This window comes from Phyllosticta citribraziliensis, assembly GCF_038025025.1.
Source record: "Phyllosticta citribraziliensis strain CPC 17464 chromosome Unknown J3D65scaffold_3, whole genome shotgun sequence".
NCBI classification, from domain to species: domain Eukaryota; kingdom Fungi; phylum Ascomycota; class Dothideomycetes; order Botryosphaeriales; family Phyllostictaceae; genus Phyllosticta; species Phyllosticta citribraziliensis.
Genome location: NW_027117340.1, coordinates 1,835,793 through 1,854,241, shown reverse-complemented (window position 1 = coordinate 1,854,241; position 18,449 = coordinate 1,835,793). Strand labels below are relative to the sequence as shown.

At 57.4% G+C, this 18,449-nt stretch overlaps 7 protein-coding genes across 7 annotated transcripts; 3 read left to right on the top strand and 4 right to left on the bottom strand.

Moving 5' to 3' along the window:
• Window positions 1-477: 477 nt before the first annotated feature.
• J3D65DRAFT_601145 (uncharacterized protein) lies at window positions 478-1,110 on the top strand (the record flags this gene model as incomplete). Its single annotated transcript, XM_066798011.1, has 1 exon — window positions 478-1,110. One exon carries the CDS (start codon window positions 478-480, stop codon window positions 1,108-1,110), a length of 633 nt encoding a protein of 210 aa, XP_066657983.1.
• Window positions 1,111-1,383: 273 nt separating this feature from the next.
• On the bottom strand, window positions 1,384-3,292 carry J3D65DRAFT_264387 (Zinc/iron permease). The gene is made up of 3 exons (XM_066794911.1): window positions 3,095-3,292; window positions 2,866-3,033; window positions 1,384-2,817 (listed from the first exon to the last, which is right to left on the bottom strand). Exons 1-3 carry the CDS (start codon window positions 3,126-3,128, stop codon window positions 1,538-1,540), a joined length of 1,482 nt encoding a protein of 493 aa, XP_066657982.1. The 5' UTR covers window positions 3,129-3,292; the 3' UTR covers window positions 1,384-1,537.
• Window positions 3,293-3,422: 130 nt separating this feature from the next.
• Window positions 3,423-7,682, bottom strand: J3D65DRAFT_567588 (uncharacterized protein). Its single transcript, XM_066797612.1, has 2 exons — window positions 6,481-7,682; window positions 3,423-6,433 (listed from the first exon to the last, which is right to left on the bottom strand). The coding sequence occupies exons 1-2, from the start codon at window positions 7,497-7,499 to the stop codon at window positions 3,457-3,459; spliced, it is 3,996 nt and encodes a 1,331-aa protein (XP_066657981.1). The 5' UTR covers window positions 7,500-7,682; the 3' UTR covers window positions 3,423-3,456.
• Window positions 7,683-8,016: 334 nt separating this feature from the next.
• On the top strand, window positions 8,017-9,271 carry J3D65DRAFT_617308 (uncharacterized protein). The gene is made up of 2 exons (XM_066799541.1): window positions 8,017-8,627; window positions 8,686-9,271. The coding sequence occupies exons 1-2, from the start codon at window positions 8,177-8,179 to the stop codon at window positions 8,796-8,798; spliced, it is 564 nt and encodes a 187-aa protein (XP_066657980.1). The 5' UTR covers window positions 8,017-8,176; the 3' UTR covers window positions 8,799-9,271.
• A 49-nt stretch (window positions 9,272-9,320) lies between these two features.
• J3D65DRAFT_644790 (F-actin-capping protein subunit beta) lies at window positions 9,321-10,375 on the top strand (the record flags this gene model as incomplete). The annotated part of the gene is given in 4 exon segments (XM_066802174.1): window positions 9,321-9,383; window positions 9,403-9,740; window positions 9,796-9,875; window positions 9,981-10,375. 4 exon segments carry the CDS (start codon window positions 9,321-9,323, stop codon window positions 10,373-10,375), a joined length of 876 nt encoding a protein of 291 aa, XP_066657979.1.
• A 1,572-nt stretch (window positions 10,376-11,947) lies between these two features.
• Window positions 11,948-16,825, bottom strand: J3D65DRAFT_264303 (uncharacterized protein). Its single transcript, XM_066794910.1, has 5 exons — window positions 16,810-16,825; window positions 16,652-16,745; window positions 16,232-16,594; window positions 16,026-16,183; window positions 11,948-15,979 (listed from the first exon to the last, which is right to left on the bottom strand). The coding sequence occupies exons 2-5, from the start codon at window positions 16,665-16,667 to the stop codon at window positions 12,368-12,370; spliced, it is 4,149 nt and encodes a 1,382-aa protein (XP_066657978.1). The 5' UTR covers window positions 16,668-16,745; window positions 16,810-16,825; the 3' UTR covers window positions 11,948-12,367.
• Window positions 16,826-17,279: 454 nt separating this feature from the next.
• Window positions 17,280-18,212, bottom strand: J3D65DRAFT_264004 (uncharacterized protein). Its single transcript, XM_066794908.1, has one exon. The coding sequence runs from the start codon at window positions 18,037-18,039 to the stop codon at window positions 17,365-17,367; it is 675 nt and encodes a 224-aa protein (XP_066657977.1). The 5' UTR covers window positions 18,040-18,212; the 3' UTR covers window positions 17,280-17,364.
• Between the last annotated feature and the right edge of the window lie 237 nt (window positions 18,213-18,449).

Here is an 18,449-nt window from a genome sequence, read left to right as displayed (position 1 = left end):
GCCTTGTAGCTGCAGCGATTGAAGAGCTGCGGGAAACGGGAAAGGTACGTCATCTTGATGCAAAGGACAATTCTCCCGGCGTACTTTCTATGTAGCTTCGTATCTGTGACCTTAAGCTGACAGTTGGCAGACTTGACTCTTCCTTAGCCAAGCACGCTCCTCTGCTCTGCCTGTCTGCTCGTGCAAAGAGTAACTTAAACACGGCGCGAAGGCAAGGCAGACTATCAAATTTCAAAAGGGTAAGTTGCTCGGAAAATGAGTGAGTAGTCCATGGGGAAGAGTACCAAGAACCTCAAACCACACATGCAGACGGCACTGCGTCAAAATTTAGTCACTTAATGTTGTGCTGATCAATGGATGTTCAGATACTCTCTGCGTGATCCCTGGAAGCAGTAGCAGCAGCAAAGACACAGCGGCACCGTCGGAATCAACGCATACAAAAAATTCAGCTTACACGCCACAGCCAAAGGCACAACCATGGCACCACAAACCAAGTCTCACGCCGCCCTCCTCCACGCCCAAACCTCGTCCTTCCTCGCCGCCCTAACGCCCCCATCTCCCCCACCCTCCCCACCAACCCTCATCTCCGACTACTTTACCCCGCAAAACCCGACCATCTACGAACACGGCCCTCCCTTCACCCAGCGCCTGCTGCCGTTCCTCGGCCGGCCCTTCATCGGGCGCGACGAGTGCGTGCGGTACTTTGAACTGATGGGCGCGGCGCTGGAGCTGCAAATCCAAAAAGGGAGCGTGAGCGTGTCCGTAGATCCCGATTTCGTCGATGACGGCGACGACTTCGAGAAAGGGGCGAGCCAGGGGAATGTTGGTAGTGAAGGTAGTGGTGGAGATGGATGGAAGAAGTGCCCTGGCCGTGCCGTCGCGACGGGCCGCTGTCGCTGCGTGTGTCGCGCCACGGGACGCGCGTGGGACGAGCATGTTGTGTGGGTCTTTGGTGGATTCGAACGCTCTACCGGCGCCGGCGGAGGCCAGGATAGAGTGCGGTTCGCGCGGTGGGACATTTGGGCCGACGCGGCGAGTGCGTGGGTCGCGGCTGGCGGGGGCGATGCGGAGAGCGTGGGGTGGGAAAGGGGACAGGAGAGGGATGGATGAGATGGACGGGTTGAGCGGGAGGCTCGAGGTCGAGTTGTTGAGACTCAAAACTTGAGTGGGACAGGGAAATGGCTGTGATTCTGTCCTGGCTGGATGGGAAGGTACCTGGGTTTGGAGAAATAGCAAGTCAGTTTGGGGTGATTCAGGAGCAAGTGAACTTTCCATCGAATCTTTGGTGAAGATTTATGTCCTCAAGTACGAAATAGAGAAGGAACCAACAGTACATTATCACCATGTCTGTTTGCGAACTGGTCTATGAAACCGGGCGTCCTTGTCAGTTTTGGATACGTGACCAACAGTCCAGATCCACAATTACCCGTATCGCTTTTCTCAAAAAAGGGGGTCTAAAATAAAGGTTGAAATGGAAGATCAGATCATTCTACTCGGGTCCGTCTGTACGTCAGTCTTAACGCAGACATGACAAAATCTAAGCCCAAGCGCCCACCAAAGCCATCAACGCTGCACCCGCGACAACGCTGCCGCACGCCTCAGCCCTCCTGCGGCCTCTGAGGGCAATGTAACTATGATCGCTTAAAAAGTCCTCTGCAAGCAACTCGACCAAGCCTGCAAAAAGGAGCAGACCGGTACTGACAGCATTCATGATGCCCACCATGAGCAGGCCCATCTGGGAAGCGGGGTCGTAGAGGCGGTGGACGGCGAGACCAATGGCCTGGCCGAGCGGGGTCGTGGTGCCGTATGCAATAGCCATAAGCCAGGGTTTGGGGGAGCCGGAGGGGAACGACAGGCTGGCAATACGGCTGCCAAGAGCGAGGCCCTCGAACGTCTGGTGGAAAGATATGGCGAGCAGGAGGATGAGGAAAGGTGGGCCCGTCGAAACGGAGAGCGCCATGCCGATGAAGACACTGTGGAAGAGGATTCCGGCTTCGAGGAGCAGACATTGCAGGAGCGCTTTACTTTGCTGCTGCGACGGCGAGAGGCGTCCTGTTGCTATCACTCCGCTTCCAGCCATGTCGGCTGCGTTGTGGCTACTGGGTCCGGCGGAGGGAGACGGCGAGTCGTGCGAGCGACGGCGTGTAGGGGCGCCATTGAGCAGACCAGCTGAGTCGGTCGTCGTAAAGGGATCTTCAAGGTCGAGGTCCAGTGACGCGCTGTCGCGATGGTCGTCTTCCTTGTCGTACGAGCTGGGTGAGCGCGGTGTCGGCGGCATAGCCGATTGCGGCGTTCGCGGTGACCTGCCGTCAACGAGCCCGTCCGTCTCGCCTGGCGTATGGTCGTTGAGCATGATGGCCGCTGGCCGCTGGCTGGTCCCATTGCTGCCGTCCCAGTTGCCCTGCTGCTTGAGCCGGTTGAAGCTCAGACTGCCCCGGCGCCGACTCACGCTGCCGTTTTCTGCTCCTCCATTCTGGCCGTGATGATCATGTTCGACCTCGCCCGCTTCACCGCCGTCCAGCAGTGTGTCATAATCCGCCGTGTGGACGTGTCCAGCGCCTCTGCTCGCAAAAAACATCTCGATCCCAACCACGACAAAAACCGACACCATGGCAATCAGCCCCGCCATAGGCGGATAGTTCTTGTTCCAAAAGGGCGGGAGGCATGGATCGGTGAGCGAGGTGTATGCCGTGGGTAGAAGGTGGACAAATGCCGTTGCGATGAGCACGCCGGTGCCAAAGTGTCGGGAGAGAAATAAAAAGTGATGCGGGACCGGGAGTTTGGGGAATCGCCGCACGATGATGGGAAATGAGCACGCTGGAGATGGTCAGCACTAAACGCGTTTGCTCTTAGAATTCCAAGTACCGAACACGCTCAGCACCAATATCAATATCAGCGCAAAGACGTGCAGCGGGGTGTTGTACGACCCCTTGTTGCCGGACCCGCATTCTGGCCGCTCGCCTTCATCTTGTCGTCGTTGCAGCTCTCGCCTGAGCACGTCGAGAGGAAGTTCAGACCATGACGCCAATGTATCTACGCGCTGGCGCGTCAGTCAATGCCGGCGGGGGCTAGGGGGATTCGAGGCGCGTCATACCTCTGGCAGCTACATGATGGGCATGCACAGTCATGGCTCAGTCGCGAGTCGCAGGATGTGTGGGTGCGCAGAGGTGGAGGTCACGAAAGGGAGGATCCCGTGGGAATGATCATTGGTGAAGAGGTTGCTGAAGATGGGTACTGGCAGGCAGTGTTGAATGTTCACGGGCAACCCCGGGTGTTGGGACTTGGGACCAGACTCGAGACCGCCCGGCGGCGGGAGGAGTGCAGGTGGCAGGGCGCCGTCGCAGCAATGACGCCAAGCCCCACCATGGATTCCTTGCTGCCTGAGAATTTCACAGGCGAACAAAAACAAAGCAGCCTTTCTTGTTATGTATCTATTCTCTAACAAAGCTCTCCCCCTCATTCAGTTTCGCTATCCTCCACCACCAGGCGCCTTCTCTGCCGCTGCCTCACAACGTCATCCTCGCTAGTCGAGCTGCTTCTAGCGATTTTCGCCGTTGTCGGACCCTTGGCGAGCCTTTGCCTGGGCGTCTTGAGCAACGTGCCAATGTCTGGCAAATCATCGTCGTCCTCTTCTTCATTGTCGTTGTGCCTCGGGTTGTCGTCGTAATCTTGCGAATCTGAAAAAAGCTTGACTGGCTGCCGCGAGCGTCCGGGGAGGCTTGAGCTAAACATCTGCACCTCCTCGTTGTCGTCTACAACAAAGCTTCGTAGCTCCGAGTCTAATTGCTCGTCTTCTGGATCATCAAATCCATCCGTGTCGTCGGACCCGAGGTTGATGCCTTGAGTCCCGATGCGCATGCGCGGATCTGTTGGCGGCGGACTGCTCTCGTCTGCCTCCATGACCATGTCTGAGATGCGGTTTCGGGGCCGCGCCGGCGTAATGGTCCTTATCGGGGCTTCGTGGTCTTCAGTAGCGACCACCTCAACGTCATTGTCTTCGTCCGCCGACTTCCAGCCGTCAAGATTGGATGCGTGATAATTCCTTCTAAGAGCTTCAATGCGCAAACGGTCCGCCTCGTGCACGAGATTCATCGTCTTGACAAATTCCCGACTAGCCCGGCTGCTTGGGACATATTTCGTGGTCGTCAAGAGACGCTGAGACGCAGGATGGGCATTCAGAGCCAATGGCGGAATTTCCAAATCACCATCCACGTCGTGCACGTTTTGGTACTGTCGTTCAAGGTCCCTTTCTTCCCGCTGGCTGAGAAGGACCTGTTCCGCTGGGACTCGGTCCTCGGGAGGGTCGACATATGCGGGCTTCTTTTTTCTGGCCTGCAGGCGGATGTTGCCGAGCTCATCCACATCGCCGCCATTCATCGTCGATGCCTTGATGAAGCCGTCCATGACACCATCTGGCATGTGAAACTTTTTTGGCTGGCGTTTGGGAGCTCGTCCTCCTTTCTTCGGCTCGGGCAATTCAGGTTGCGAGTTCTCAATGGGAATCTCAACCTGTCTCTTGTCAACCCTAGGATCCACGCCTCGCGGCACAATCCTCCTCGTCAGGTCTGTGTGGAAGTTGAATTCGTCTCCGTTGGCAATCTTTTCCTGCATCTTGTTGTACGCATCTTTGGCCTTTTCCGAATCGTCCTCTTCCTTGCCAGCCATCATGAGTAACAAAATGTTTCCCTGCCTTTTGCGTCCCGTCCGTCCCATGCGTTGCAGCATGCGAATAGGAGATGCTTTGGAGTCGTAGCAGACAATAAGATCAACTTCTCCAATATCAAGACCTTCTTCTCCAATCGATGTAGCCACCAACGTGTTGTACTCTCCCGCCTTGAATTTTTGAACAACCTCGAGCTGCTTTTTCTGGTCCATCGCCTCCGACGTCTTGGTCGCCGCCTGCCCGACAAACACGTGCGGGCGGATCATGGGCGAACTCAGCTTCAATACTCGTACAATGTCTTCTGCACTGTCTCGCCAGTGCGCAAAGACCATGATTCGGGTCTTGGATCCTGAGGCGTCTGTACCTTCTCCGGAGTCGAGGAAGTGGTTCATGACGCGCTCCCGAAGGAATTCCAGCTTTGGATGCCCCATGTACTCTGGGTCCTCTGTCCAGTGACTCAAAGTATCCATGAGCTTTGTGAAAGAGGGATGGTCAACGATCTGTTTCTTCGTGTTGCCAGTGGCCTCTTTTTTGAACTCTTTCAACAGACTGTAAAAAGGGCGGATGCCGTGGTACTTGAGAAGATCAACGCAGCGCGCCAAGCTCGTCAAGGCCATGAACAAAGCGTTGACCAGACCTTTTACAGGCCCAGGTGCGTTTCTGCCAGCCTGTGACCTCGCCCACTCCGACCTTGCTTGAGTGAGGCCGTAGAGACTCAGCCTCATGGGGTCGCGCGACCAGTATGCGTTTTGCTGGTTGAGCCTGTCTAGGACTGGCTGCACTGCTTTTGAAAAGAGATCGCTGCAAACCAGGATGTCTCGGTTTTCACGCAGCACGCTCTTTTCGACGTGGCGGGAATGAACAAATTGTCGAATGTCGAGCGAGTTTTCAGTTCTGATTTCGACCTTGGAGATCTCCAAACTGTCAATGACCTTCTGGACCGCTTCGACCGTCGCACCAGGTGTGGCTGTCAGTGCCAGAATTCGAAAGCTTGTATTGAAGCGTCGAATGAATTTGACAATCTCGACATACGCATACGCGCCAGTCGCCCGATGTGCCTCGTCAAACACCACCAAGACGATTTTCTTTGGATCTGCGATTCCTTTTGCCAGATCGTTGACTACGGTTTGGGGAGTCATGAAGAAAACACGCTTAGTTTCCCACTCTTGTTGGCGCAGCGCTGGAGACGTGTCGCCTGTCAAGAGCGTGGTTTGAGAACGAGAAATTCCAGCAATGTTTAGACATGCCTCAACTTGTTGCGACACGAGTGGCTTCGTTGGGGCGACAAAAATGACCTGGGCCTTTTTTGTCCATCTCAACCAGTTCAGCATTACAGTTGCTGCGATAAAGGTCTTTCCTAGACCAGTTGGAAGTGCAACAAGCAGGTTGTGGAATAGTCCTCGGTGGACGATGTTGTACTGGTAGTCTCGAATGGTACCGATATTCGTAGGATAGACCCATGTTTCCAGGGCTTCTTGGTCGAGTTCGTGATGCGTGGGTGGTTCCTCCCGGGCATAGCTGTAGCGTTTATTGGCCTGCGACTGTGGGACGGGAGCATCATTTCCAAACAGAGTCATCTGTCTCAAGCCGTTCAGGGGTGCTACTAGACGACGCGGGGTCGGTCCAAGAGCTGTTTGGGATGAAGTAATTTCAATTGCTTGTGCTGGAGCCTTTCCTGTGGGATCATCAGGAAACGAGAACTCTGAATCGGAAAATGCATCTGAAGGTAAGTCTGCTAGTTCGGCCTCGATGTCTTGAGCCTCGGATCGACTAGACTAGTCAGTGATTCAGTCTGCGTGCGTTTGGTGAATACTTACCCTTCAGAGGCTCGTTGCGTGGGGCTTTTGGCAGTTCTGGCCGGCACAGCTGGAGGCGGCATCTGGTTACCGGCATTCGTGGTTCGAGAAGTATCACATTCGTCCTCGAAGTCATCGTCAAAGATTGCCGAGGGAAAATCGTCAAATTCTGATTCTTTCGGGATATTTGGAGGAGAACTTGGGCAATTCTCTAGGTCCACCTCTGCTTGGACAGGTTTCGGATCGGGGGCACGCTCCGCCTGATTTTCAGACACCTTGCTAGCAACATTGACATTTGACGCAGGTCTATTTGGTATCAAAGACTGCGGGCTTTTGCTAGGCCCAGCAGGTCTGAGGTTTGGCGACAGACTGTAGAGCGAGTTTGGAGAACTCGCGCCGGAGCGGTCTGAGATGCTGCCAGGAGACTTTGCAGACTTGGTCTGAGCTGGACCAGGACGATTCACGAGAGTAGGAAGAGTCTGTCTTGGGGGAGGCGGCAGATGTGCTTTTTGCTGAGGTTGAAAGTTCTGGAACATGGGCTTTGGCGGTGGGGGCGGTGGTGGCAGATCCTGCTTTTGCCAAACGGCTGGTCGTATCGCCCATGGAGGACTCTGGTCCCGGGGCAGCTGGGTCAAGTAGGTATCCTGAAAGGCGACATTGTGGGCTGGCTCATGAACTTTCAGCTTTTGTTTTTTGGATGGCTTGTCATTATCAGACTCGGCGGCCTCGTCGTCTTCCAGGCCTTTGCGAGGCCTTCTCTTTCGAGTTGTTGGTGGAGATCCTTCGTCGTCTTCGACGGTGCTCTTGCGCGCTCTACGGCGAGGTTTTGGAGAAGAGTCAACGTCATTTTGCACGCTCTTCCGCGGCCTTCCTCTGGGCTTTTTTGGCGCATCGGCGTCATCGTCGGCCTTTCGCTTCCGCGGCTTTGACGCAGGCTTCTTTGGAGGCTCAATCACGAGCTTACCGATGCCACCTCTAGATTCAGATTCGTTGTCACTGCTGTCGGGGATAGTGACGGTGCGCTTTTTGCGCGGTGGCATGCTGTGCGCAGGAGGTGTGGCGAGGGCTGCAGTCGGCTCGTATAGCCGTGCACAGCGTGAGTGCCAGGATGGCGGCGGCAGAGCCAAGCACTGGACAGGGGAGTGGGTCAGACGACTCGAGCGTTGCAACGGGGCATTGGAATGGCGCAGAAGAGTCGAGCAGAGTCCCGTAGGGCAGTCCGGTGGAGCGAGCAGGAGACATGAGCTGGACCTGGACCTGGACGCGGGAAGACGCGCCCCGACGCGCCAAGCGCTGCTTAATAAGGCGTTCAAGGGCGGGCAGTGGCGGACCAATGACAGCGGCGCCAAGGTGGAATGGTTGCAACTTTGGTATAGCCCATGTTTATTTCTGCCTCCCGCTTGCAGCCACCGGCATCCCATCGTGTTCCCCATTGGCGTCAACACGAGCCCATGCTGTGATCCGCAGGCCAAACCGGGCACCCGAGGCAGGGTTGCCATTGCCTCAAGACCATGTTATTTATTTCGCCCCGGATTCATCTGTAGTGTCCCTGCCTCTGCTCTCCTGCCTCCACTGGACCCCTTAGCCGGATCAACTTGTTTATAAGCTTCCCCATTCACTCGCTCTCCATTCTTCTCCACTTGCCATATATCTCTCGCTCAAAATAAATACACTCGCTCCACTATACAATCCTCTCCTATACCACCTCAACACCAACATGCGCTTCTCCACCATCGCCTTCAGCGGCCTCGTCGCATTTGCTCAGTTGGCTGTGGCCGCCGACGAGCCCGCCCCCGAGCTCAAGCCCAACAGCACTGAGCTCTCTTCGACCTTGACCTCGACCCCGCTCTCCCCTACCGCCTCCTGCATTGCCGCCTGTGACGTGGGTGACGTCGACTGCCAGGCCAAGTGTGTGGGCGTCGCGCACCCCAACAGCGCTCAAGCAAACCAGACGACCGAGTGCGCGGCCAAGTGCAATCAGGGAGACGGATCCCCCAAAGCTGTGCAGGAGTACGCCGACTGCCAGCAGGCCTGTATCAACTCGTACTTCCCAATTGGCAGCAACATCGCCGGCGCCACTGGCACTGGAGCAAAGAATCCCGCGTCTGCGTCGGCCACGGCAACGGGCGCGGGGGCCAGGGAGACAGGCGCTTCCGCGAGTGCAACCAGTACGTTTGCCCCGAGTCAGGGATCTATTGGCAAGACAAACACTGACATGATCTCCAGACACGTCTTCGGGAGCGAGGTCCTCGTCGACTGGCGCCGCCAACAGCAACTACGGCTACAGTGCGTCTCTGGTCGGACTGGGCAGTCTCTTCATGGGCCTCTTGGCAATCTAGGGGTTTTTCCGACGGGACAAGGGTGTGGGCCAAAAAAGGGTTGAGGTTTCCGGCGGAGAGGTTGGTTTCGGTAATAACAAGGTTGGGCGAGGTTGTTTATCCTTGGCAATTCCTGGCGATGGTTGGGCATACCCGGCTGTGAAGGTTTTATTCTATTTTGTGTATTCTAATTGACTTCGTGTTGCACCAGCGGTAGCGTGCATGCCGTGCGGAGGTAATGGTCAGTACAATAGCAGGCGGAAAATAGCAAGTCGGCCGTCGTGCAGGAGTTGAAACACCAGCACGTTAATGGGAGTCGTTTGCGAGGAGAGGGAGAGGGGTGGGTTGACGACTTGACGTTGGGTTTCGCGTTGCGGAGAAGCGGGCCAAGCGAAGCGAAGCTACGGACCCGCTAGTCCCTGAAACGGCAACGGATCGGCGGCGGGCAACCCCCCCAGGTCAAGGGAAGGTGGGAAGCTCCCCTCCAGACTACAACTCCACTAAACCTATCACCACCTCAACCAGCCCGCTACCAGCCTCACCATGGCCTCCGCAGACCCCCTCGACAGCGCCCTGTCAGTGTTCCCGCCCACCCCGCCCCTCTTCGTCCCCACCAACCCACCAGCATCTCACTGACGCTCCCCGCCGCGCCAACAGGGACCTCCTGCGCCGCCTCAATCCCAAGGATACTTCGGCCCACGTGGACCGCATCTGCAGCATCAAGCCGGACCTGACCGAGGACCTGCTGGAGTCGGTGGACGTGCCACTGGCGGTACGGCGATGCCCCAAGGAGAAGCGCGACTACCTGTGCTGCGACTACAACCGCGACGGGGACAGCTACCGCAGCCCGTTTAGCAACGAGTTCGACCCGCCCATTGAGGATGGCGAGGGCATCTTGCCGAGCGAGCGCGTTCGCAGGATGGAGGTCAAGGCCAACGAGGCGTTTGACGTGTACAGAGAACTGTGGGTGTCGTCATACTACCGGATAATGTCAGGGCGGACGTTGATGGCAATGCAGGTACTTTGAGGGCGGCATATCCAGCGTGTACCTGTGGGACCAAGACGACGGGTTCGCAGGCTGCGTGCTGCTGAAGAAAGGTACGTCGTCGAAACAAGCACAGAGATTAAGCACCAATCCTCTCTTTCCTCCCGCCCGCCGCGGTTCAATTACCGGCCACAGCTAGCTGACCTCACATACCCCAGCCGTCACCCCCGGCAACAAGTCCAACGGTAGCTGGGACAGCATCCACGTGTTCGAAGCCTTTGACCGCGCACGAACGTCGCACTACAAGCTCACGTCGACCGTCATCCTGTCGCTGGGCAGCGCCGACGAGGCCTTGGGCAGCATGGACCTGTCGGGCAACCTGGTGCGCCAGGTTGAGCAGGACCACCCCGTCGACGACGACACGTCGCACATTGTCAACGTTGGCAAGATGGTCGAGGACAACGAGCTCAAGATGCGCAACCTGCTGCAGGAGGTGTACTTTGGCAAGGCCAAGGACATTGTCGGCGACTTGAGGAGCTTGGCTCCGCTCAGCCAGGCCAGTCGCGATCGTGAGACGCAGAGGCAGATACTGAGTGATATGGGAAGTCGATAGGTGAGGCGAGCGTGCGGGTTCAAGTGAATGGCAGTATCGAAAATACATAGCGGCAATGGTTTTTTCTTTCCGTCATTTTTCCTCCGTCCCTTCTCAAGAACTTTATGACCAATGGGCGACCTAAGCCGACCTAGCTCACACCCCTCGCTCGTTCTACTTGCCTACCCGGTATCTGACTACTCGCTCGGTCCCCCTCTTTCCCACACCCTTCCACCATAGTATGTGTCAAAAGCGATGACACCTCCTAGCGCAACGTTCGCGCCCCAAGGGCCTATCATCCAGCACTACGGCTGCCCAGGGAGCTGTCACTCCACGCTACCAACGACGCCAAAGTGCTGCCACTCCTTTTGACAACCACGAATTATATCCATTCATCCATCCATCCCTTCCCCCCTCCGACGTCCGCTACCAACCAATCTCATTCCAACCTACGACGCCCAAACGAAAAAAAAAAAAAAAAAAAAAAACCAGAAACGCGCGGCGGCCAACAATCAGTCCATCGGTCAAAAATAGAAACAGCCAGCCAGCCAGACCAACCGACCGACCGACGACGGGTGGGCCGCTCGCCACCAGCTTGGCAACCAACCTGGCTATGCTTGCTTGCTTGCTTGCTTGCTTGCCAACTATGTAGGCCACCAGCTACTCCTGCAGTACCTACTACAGTACACCACCAGGCCACTTACCCAGGTTAGGTAGGTCGGGCAGTCTTAACTAACTATTTGAGGAGTGCGGTTGGGCCGCTGACTGCTGACTTCCCGGTCATGTTGGGTTCGGGTTGCGGTCGGGTGGGTTGGGTTTAGTTAGGGTTCGTCCCGTCCGTCCGTCCGTCGACCTGACCCGTCGTTCCGACCTTCCGAAGTCGGTTCCGTCCGTGCGAGGGACGGAAGAGGCACATGCTGTTACTGGGTTGGGTTGGGTTGGGCTGGGTTGGTGCGGTGGGCTGGATGGTGGTGAGAAGGAAGGGACGGAAGCGTTTTGGGGGTCGTGGTGTTGCGAAAGCGTCGGGTCTCGGGCTGTGCGTGTCGTGCAAGTACATACATACATATACAGCCCCTGTCCGGTCGGGACTGGCTGGACGACACTGTGAATGCCGAGATGGACCAGGTAGGCGGTGACGTGGACAGGATAGTCTGGCAGGTATAAATCCAGTCATTGGGTTCACTTTCCGTCGGTACTTCCTTACGTGACGTGAGAGACTTTGGCTTTTGCTCGCTGCGTATTTGTCATCTCTCGCCGTCCATTTACTCTTCTTGGGGCAAGATCGTGTCTAGAAGAAGAGAGACGAGTATGTACTCTTGATGACAGGGCTAAATCGAAGCAAAAAAAGAAGTAGTAATAGGAAGAAAATATAAAATGGAGAAGAATATAACAGGGCATGGATACCTATTTATGCATGCAGCTATCTATATTCTTATTTATCCACGTATTACCCACGAACGGTGCCAGACTACCACCACCGTCATAGCAATGAGAAAAGTAATTACGTTGAGAAAAATATAGAAACAAGGAAGATTGACCCTATTCTTCCTCTTGCCCGTCGCCTCCACCAACCTCTTCACTCAGTAACACGATATGTTCATCTACCGCCAACGCAACAACTCTTCAACGGCAGCTATTAAAGCCCAAACAAGAAGAAGAGAGGGAAGAGGAGGCGACAAAGTGTTGTTGTTGTTGTTGTTGTGAAAAGTATGATGATTGCCACCCACCCACCCAGCCTGGAACCTGACTGAACCTATCCTACCCAACCTAACCTAGAATATCCATGATGAAACAAGAAGGGAAAGAAAAGGTAAAGGGAGCGAACAACTAGAAGGTATGAAGGAGTAGACGCAAAAAATGCTGCTGCTGCTGCTATAACCGCCGTACGCTCAAAAAAGAGGAGAGAACAGCCGCACGGAATGTGTCTGTCTGTCACACGTCACCATACGCCACACGCGTCGCAAACCATTCGTCGTCCATCCTTCGCTCGCCGTCACAAAAAATTACCACTCTCTAGCGTCTCCCCATCCGCTGTGCCTGGTCCCTGTCCCAACTGGCGCCATACGGCAGTGGCGTAAAGCCACCGCCGCCCATGCCGCCGTGCTGGCCGACGGGTCCACCGCTGTTGAGGCTCGTCATGCTGCCCAAGCCATTCATGTAGGGCCCTGTCGGCGGCGGCGCCATGTGCTGTGGCGCAAAGTAGCCGCCACCTCCGTTTTGCGGCTGGCCCATGCCGAATGGAGTGCCCGGCGAGTAGCCGTTCATGGGCGAGTGTTGCTGAGGCTGCGGCGTCCCCATCATCGACAAGTTCGGCATGCTCTGCATCCCTTGCGGCTGCATGGGCATGGACATTTGCGACATGTTCCCCAAGCTCATGACCGAGTTGCGGTTCGCCGCCTGTTGCATCTGCTGCTGCATTTGCATCTGCTGTTGGAAAAGCGCCGCTTGCTCCTTTTGCATCTGCATCTCAGCGCGTCGTTGCACCTCATCCATTTTCCGGCGATTCTCGGCTTCGGCCTGCGCGTGCGCGTGCAACTGGCGAGCTTGAATGGCCTGGTGGACGAGGGCGGAGCGCGAACCCTGCTTGATATTCTCCTTTTCTTTTTGGCGGGCAGCGATGGCGCTGACAAGTCCAAACGACTCGGGCTCCTTTTTCGCTGCCGAGTTCTTCCTCATGCTAATGAGAGGCGTGCCGGTCAACCGAGCGACATGCTCCTGTTCGCGCGCTGTGAGCTGCGAGGCATCAGCATTGATGAGACCAGCCGATCCGGCGCTGAGAAGCATCGAAGCCGCGTTGCGAGAGTTGGGTCGCGGAATCCTATCGGCTTCGGCGGCGCTCAGAAACATGGACGCAGCGCGGGAATCGCGGCGCGTTGCAAAAGAATCCCGACGGGGATCCCGCTCTCCCGAGGGTGTGCGCTGGTAGTGCGGGAGAATCTGCGACCAGTCGCCAGAGGCATTGCGACTGATTGGTGGAGTGAGGTTGTTGGCTGACTTGTGTCGTCCATGGGCCACCCCAGCAGGACCAGACACTGGCTGCGGCGCGGCGGCAAGGGAAGCGCGGTGATTGACCCATTCCTCTGGGGTGAAGCTCATGCGGTGGCTCGGGCTCGGAGTGCGGATAGGTCCGGCCGGTTGGGGCTGCCATAGGCTCCGTCGATTGCCGTTGATTTCTTGCGGGGATCTCGAATTAGCCCGACGGTGAGACTCGACGCCAGGACTGGCCCTCCCAATGTTCCCGTTTTCTATCGGGTTGCCAGAGCTTCCAGGTCGAATCGAGAGCGCATCAAACCCAAGACTCATGCGAGACGCTGATCTCTCCTCCCCTTCAACCGTGTCCTCGGCTTCGACATTCGCGTGGACAGCCCTTGCGTCACCCTTGGTCAGATCGTACGTAGGGCCAAAGTCAATCCTGGGGAGATTAAGCTGCTCTTCCGTCTTGGCCTCGCCAGAGTACTGAGCGTCGCCAACCGTGATTGCTTCTGGGGCTTCGGGCTTCGGAACATTGCCCACCAGTTTGAGCCTGCCAGTCCGAGGCCGTTCGACGCGCTCAGTGACGCGGACCGACTTTTCCGTGCTCACACTCTTGATGCTCGCATAGTCGGGGGTGCCCGTCGACTCGTTGTCAAGAGCGGCCTCCTCGGCCTCAATCTGCTCCTTCTCGCGCTCAAATTCTTCCTGAGCATCCAGATGACCAAGAATCAGGTCGGGGTTGATTAGGTCGTTTTGGAAACTGCCAACACTTGAGCGTGAGGGAGGACGAGGGGCGGCGGAGTCGTCCGCCGAATGAGGGGGTGACCGACCTGGAAGTGGCTTGCGAGCAACAACCCCCTGGGCAGGAGGGTTCTCAACAATGTGCCCGTGGTCAGTTTGCGCAGCTAAGGCATCAGGGGGAAAGTAGCTGGGAAACTCTCTGTGCTCGGGCACGGGAGGTCCAGTCGGCGAAAACGTTGCACTCGTTGCCGTCTGAGGTGTGCCTTGTGGAACATACGGCGACGCAGGAATGGTCGGCAGGCGATCCTGCGGCTGCTCAGCCCATTGCTGGCGACTCTCATCAACCGATCTGCGGTAAGAATGCATGGCTTGGGCGCGGTCGCCCTCGCCACCTGGCCTGCCAATTCCATCGCGCTGGGCCAGGGCTGCTGCAGCCCCCATGGTAGCGGCCTCAGCCGGCAGTGGGTGGGAGTGAGCTTGCTGCATCTCTTGCAGCGTCGCCTCATCAATGTAAGACTGGGCACGCCGCAAGTCTTGGGAGTCTTGCGGGCGATTACGAGGACGATGACCAGGCGCATGAGTGAAATGCGGGGGCTGCACAGCGGTTGGGGGCGGCCCAGACGTGCCGGTTGCCCCGACGTGAGGCAGACTGGTTGGCGAGCTGCCGGAGGAATTTTGAAGTTGCTCGTCAGAGGGAGTCGAGTAGCCGTCACTGTCTTGATTCAGGCCATTGAGGAGGTGGCGATGAGCTGGCGGACGGGGTGGTGAGTCGTCACCGTTGGCCTGCCGACGCATGGGCCCTGCTTCCGACACTGAGCGATTGTGGCCCAACATGGCGGTTGGCGAAGCAGTTTCGGCGCGTCTTGGAGCCGGGAAGCCAATGTCACCGGGCCGTGGAGGTGAAGAGTTGCGAGACCCAGGAGAGGAGCGTGCCGACTGCTGGTCATTGAACTTGATCGATTGCGTCCGCGAAGGCGGCAGGCTCACGCGGCTGGTAGTATGGCTGCGCTGCCTCAGGCGATCAGGAGGACCGGACGTCATCCGTTTGACCGTGAGGTCTTTCAACTGTTTTCTCCACTCGCGCTCTGTCCAATTGCCGCTGCCCTGAGTGTGAAGCAGGCTGGCCACGTCCAAAATATCCAAATAGCCGTAGCGCCGCGACGTGGGCATCGCAAACATCAAGGAGCGGGTGTCGAGCGGGTCGGCAATTAGGCGTGAGGGCCTGCCGTAAATGGCAAACACATCGTACACGGGGAACAGAAAACGGAGCATCATTTCAAATCCAGACACGGCTGGGTGCACTTCGGGCATGACAAAAACGAAGCCTTCGGTGGTGGACTCGGGCTTGGAGTGTATCGTGATGCGACCCTCGAGCTTGACCAAGGTTGACTGATCTATGAGGGGTTTTGATTGCGGGTATATGGCGTATGCGGAATAGGCATCCTTGAGAGTGGCAATGGGCCGCGTCTTTTTTGTTACCTTTCTCGTGTCGTAGAACTTGACGTCGCCTTTGAGAATGGGCTGGGAGCGGTCATAGACGGATTTTTTGGCCGACTTGTTGGCCTTTTGGATGTCCTTTTCGTCCGGTGGTGTAATGACGCACCAACACCGCCGCCACGGAGTCCCGGCCCCAAAACGCACTCTCGCCCAGTCTTCTTGCCTGAACCTGGTCTTTTCCATGATGGCGCGGATGTTGTTCAAGAACTTGCCTTTGGCGGCAATCAGAGAGCCCGTGTAGGCCTCCTGCAAGGAAGCGTGTTCAAACATGGCGAGCCTGATGCCAGCGGTCCACTGGGTCAGAGAGTTGAGCGAATTGAAGTGAAACAAGTAGCGGTTGTTTCCGGCCGTGGATACGCTCAAGACGTTGGTCAAGTTCTGGCCGCCCTGGCCACTCATGGGCAGGGATTCAATCTGGACAGTTAGCGACAAGGACGAGAGCTGGCGCGGGAGTGTATACCATTTTGATCGAGGCATCGGCCAAGTTTATGAAGCTGGGCACAACCTCACCGTCCGTCCCCGCCTCGTCGAGCTTCTGGGCGTCCCAAACCGAGAGCACCGTACCTACGAGCTGGGCAAACACCTCGGTCCAATTCCGATCCGGACTGGGCCGACCGCCTGGAGCAGTCAGATCACCTTCCCGATTCGGACCGAACTTGTACTCACGTCCATCCAAGTCATGCAACTTGAGAAAATAGCCCTCCTGATAGAGTTTATTGGAGTGAGAGTTGAGGTAGGTGAAGATGCGCTGCAGCTCGGGCAGGGTGTCCTGCTGGACGTCCATGACGGGGGGCTGGTGGGATTGGACCATGGAAACGGGGCGCGAAGAAGGGCGCGAGTCGGAGCGAGAGCGCTGGGCGGCCGTGGGCGACGACGAGTGGAAGTTGTCGAGGTTGTGGGACGAGGCCGAGGGCGGCGTAATGGGCGACGACTTGTCGGGGGTCGACGAGTGCTTTGGGGAGGAAGGAGGGTCGATGGCGGGGGTTTTGGACCTTGGGGAGCCACCCCATTGCGACATGAACGACAGGACTGGCAAAGCAAGGGGTTAGCGTGGTGAGACGCAGGTAGCAGCGAGGAGGAGGGTACCGCGTGGACGAGGCATTCTTGCGGCTTGCCAGGAAAGGCAGCCTGGACCGGCGAGGAGGAGAGAGAGAGAGGGAGGGAAGGAGGAGAGGAGGAGAGGAAACGAGCGACGGCGGAGACGGGCGGCCGGTGAGGGAAGAAGGAAGGGAGAGGAGGAGGACGGAGGAGAAGAAGGAAAAAAAGACAGTCGCAGGTTGGGTTGAGGTTATGGGCAGGCTAGGTGAGGAATGGAGGATTGGGACGGGGAGATGGGTATGGCGGAAGCAGGCGGGCTATGGCAGTTCGGGTGTGAGGCGAAGCGAAGCGCGGGCGTAGTCCAGGGAGCACCTTGCGGGCGCGCGGCCGTCGCACACACACGGGAGGGCGGGGAGAGAGAGAGAGAGAGGCGCGGAGCTGAAGCTGGGGGAGTGCGAGTGCGAGTGCGGCCTTTTGTCGACCTGACCTGGCCTGAAGTGAACTGAGAATTGTGTTGGAGCGCTGACGTGACGCATTCGATGCGGATGCCGTATCCAGTCAGTGGGAGGCCTGGGCTCTCTGGTAGTAAGGTAGGGTACCCATTGTGTTGTGCGCGGCGTGCTGTGTTGGCTGCACTGGTGGCTGGCGCCCGACCTCTTCCATCCAGACAGACAGACTCAGACTCTGCTGGACGCGGACGCGCATCCTCCCGCCTGGCTCCCGCGACGAATTACATCATTCGACGCCGTCACGAATTGCTCCTACTGTACACAGCCTCTGCACTCTGAGTCGACCGGGTTGCTGGGGTCCTGGTCGCATCTCCGCACTTCCAGCCGCATCGCATCGCAGCGCATCGCATCGCATCGCAACACCACCAAGCCGGCCTCAAGTCCCGCAACCCAACCAGCCAACCAACCGCGGCCGCCGGGCTCTGGTACGAAGACCGGCACTGCCACACTCGCCTTGGCTTGCCCTGCCCTGCCCTGCGCTCGGCCAAGCGACGCGCCTCTCACAATAACCACGACGCGTCTGCTCGTCCTTCTTGTTCTTTGTTCTCTGCTTCGGGCCAAGACACGATACCCGTCTGTAGATCTCCCGGTCCAACCAACGCGACCAGGGCCTCCCCTCGTCGCCGCCAAAACATCAAGACGACGATACTTTGGACAAGACGCTGCTAGCTCTTGTTTAGCTACACTAGCTACACGCTCCCGTCGCCCGAGCCCATGACGTGCAGATCGCCTGCAGGGTCGCCGCTCAGTCCACGTCGCTCGCTCGCTCACCTCACGCCGTGCCCCCCTTTTCCGTCCTCTTCCTTCCACCCACACACACTCTCTCTCTCTCCACATGCGTATCCGTGGGGCAAGGGGTCCACTGCTCGACGACTCTGTACATACATGCGGACATGGTCGCTGTCCATCTCGCCCATCACTCATCATCAGTCGCTCCAGTCGTCATGTGCTGCCGCCGATCCCCATGCCGTCATGCTCATCCTCTTCAGGCAACTATGTACCTTCTTGCCAGACATCGCCAACCTCGCTCCTCTCTCGATGCAGACCAAGCCAAGCAGCCAGGCCGTTTTATTTTCCATTCGGCCTTCGCCTCCCCCTGCCGTCCACCCGTTTCATCCAAAGCAGACGTACGCACGCACGCACGCACGCACGCACGCACCGCACCGCCCGCAGTCCAGGACCTGGCCGGCTCTCCCCCTCGCCCCCCTCGTCCGCCGTCCGCGGGCTGTACCTAACTATGGAAACCTACCCAGCTAGCTAGCTGCGGTACGCATGGCTGCTGCTGTCCATACGAGGACTAGGTACATATATTTGGCCTCGGCTGCCTCGGCTGGCCC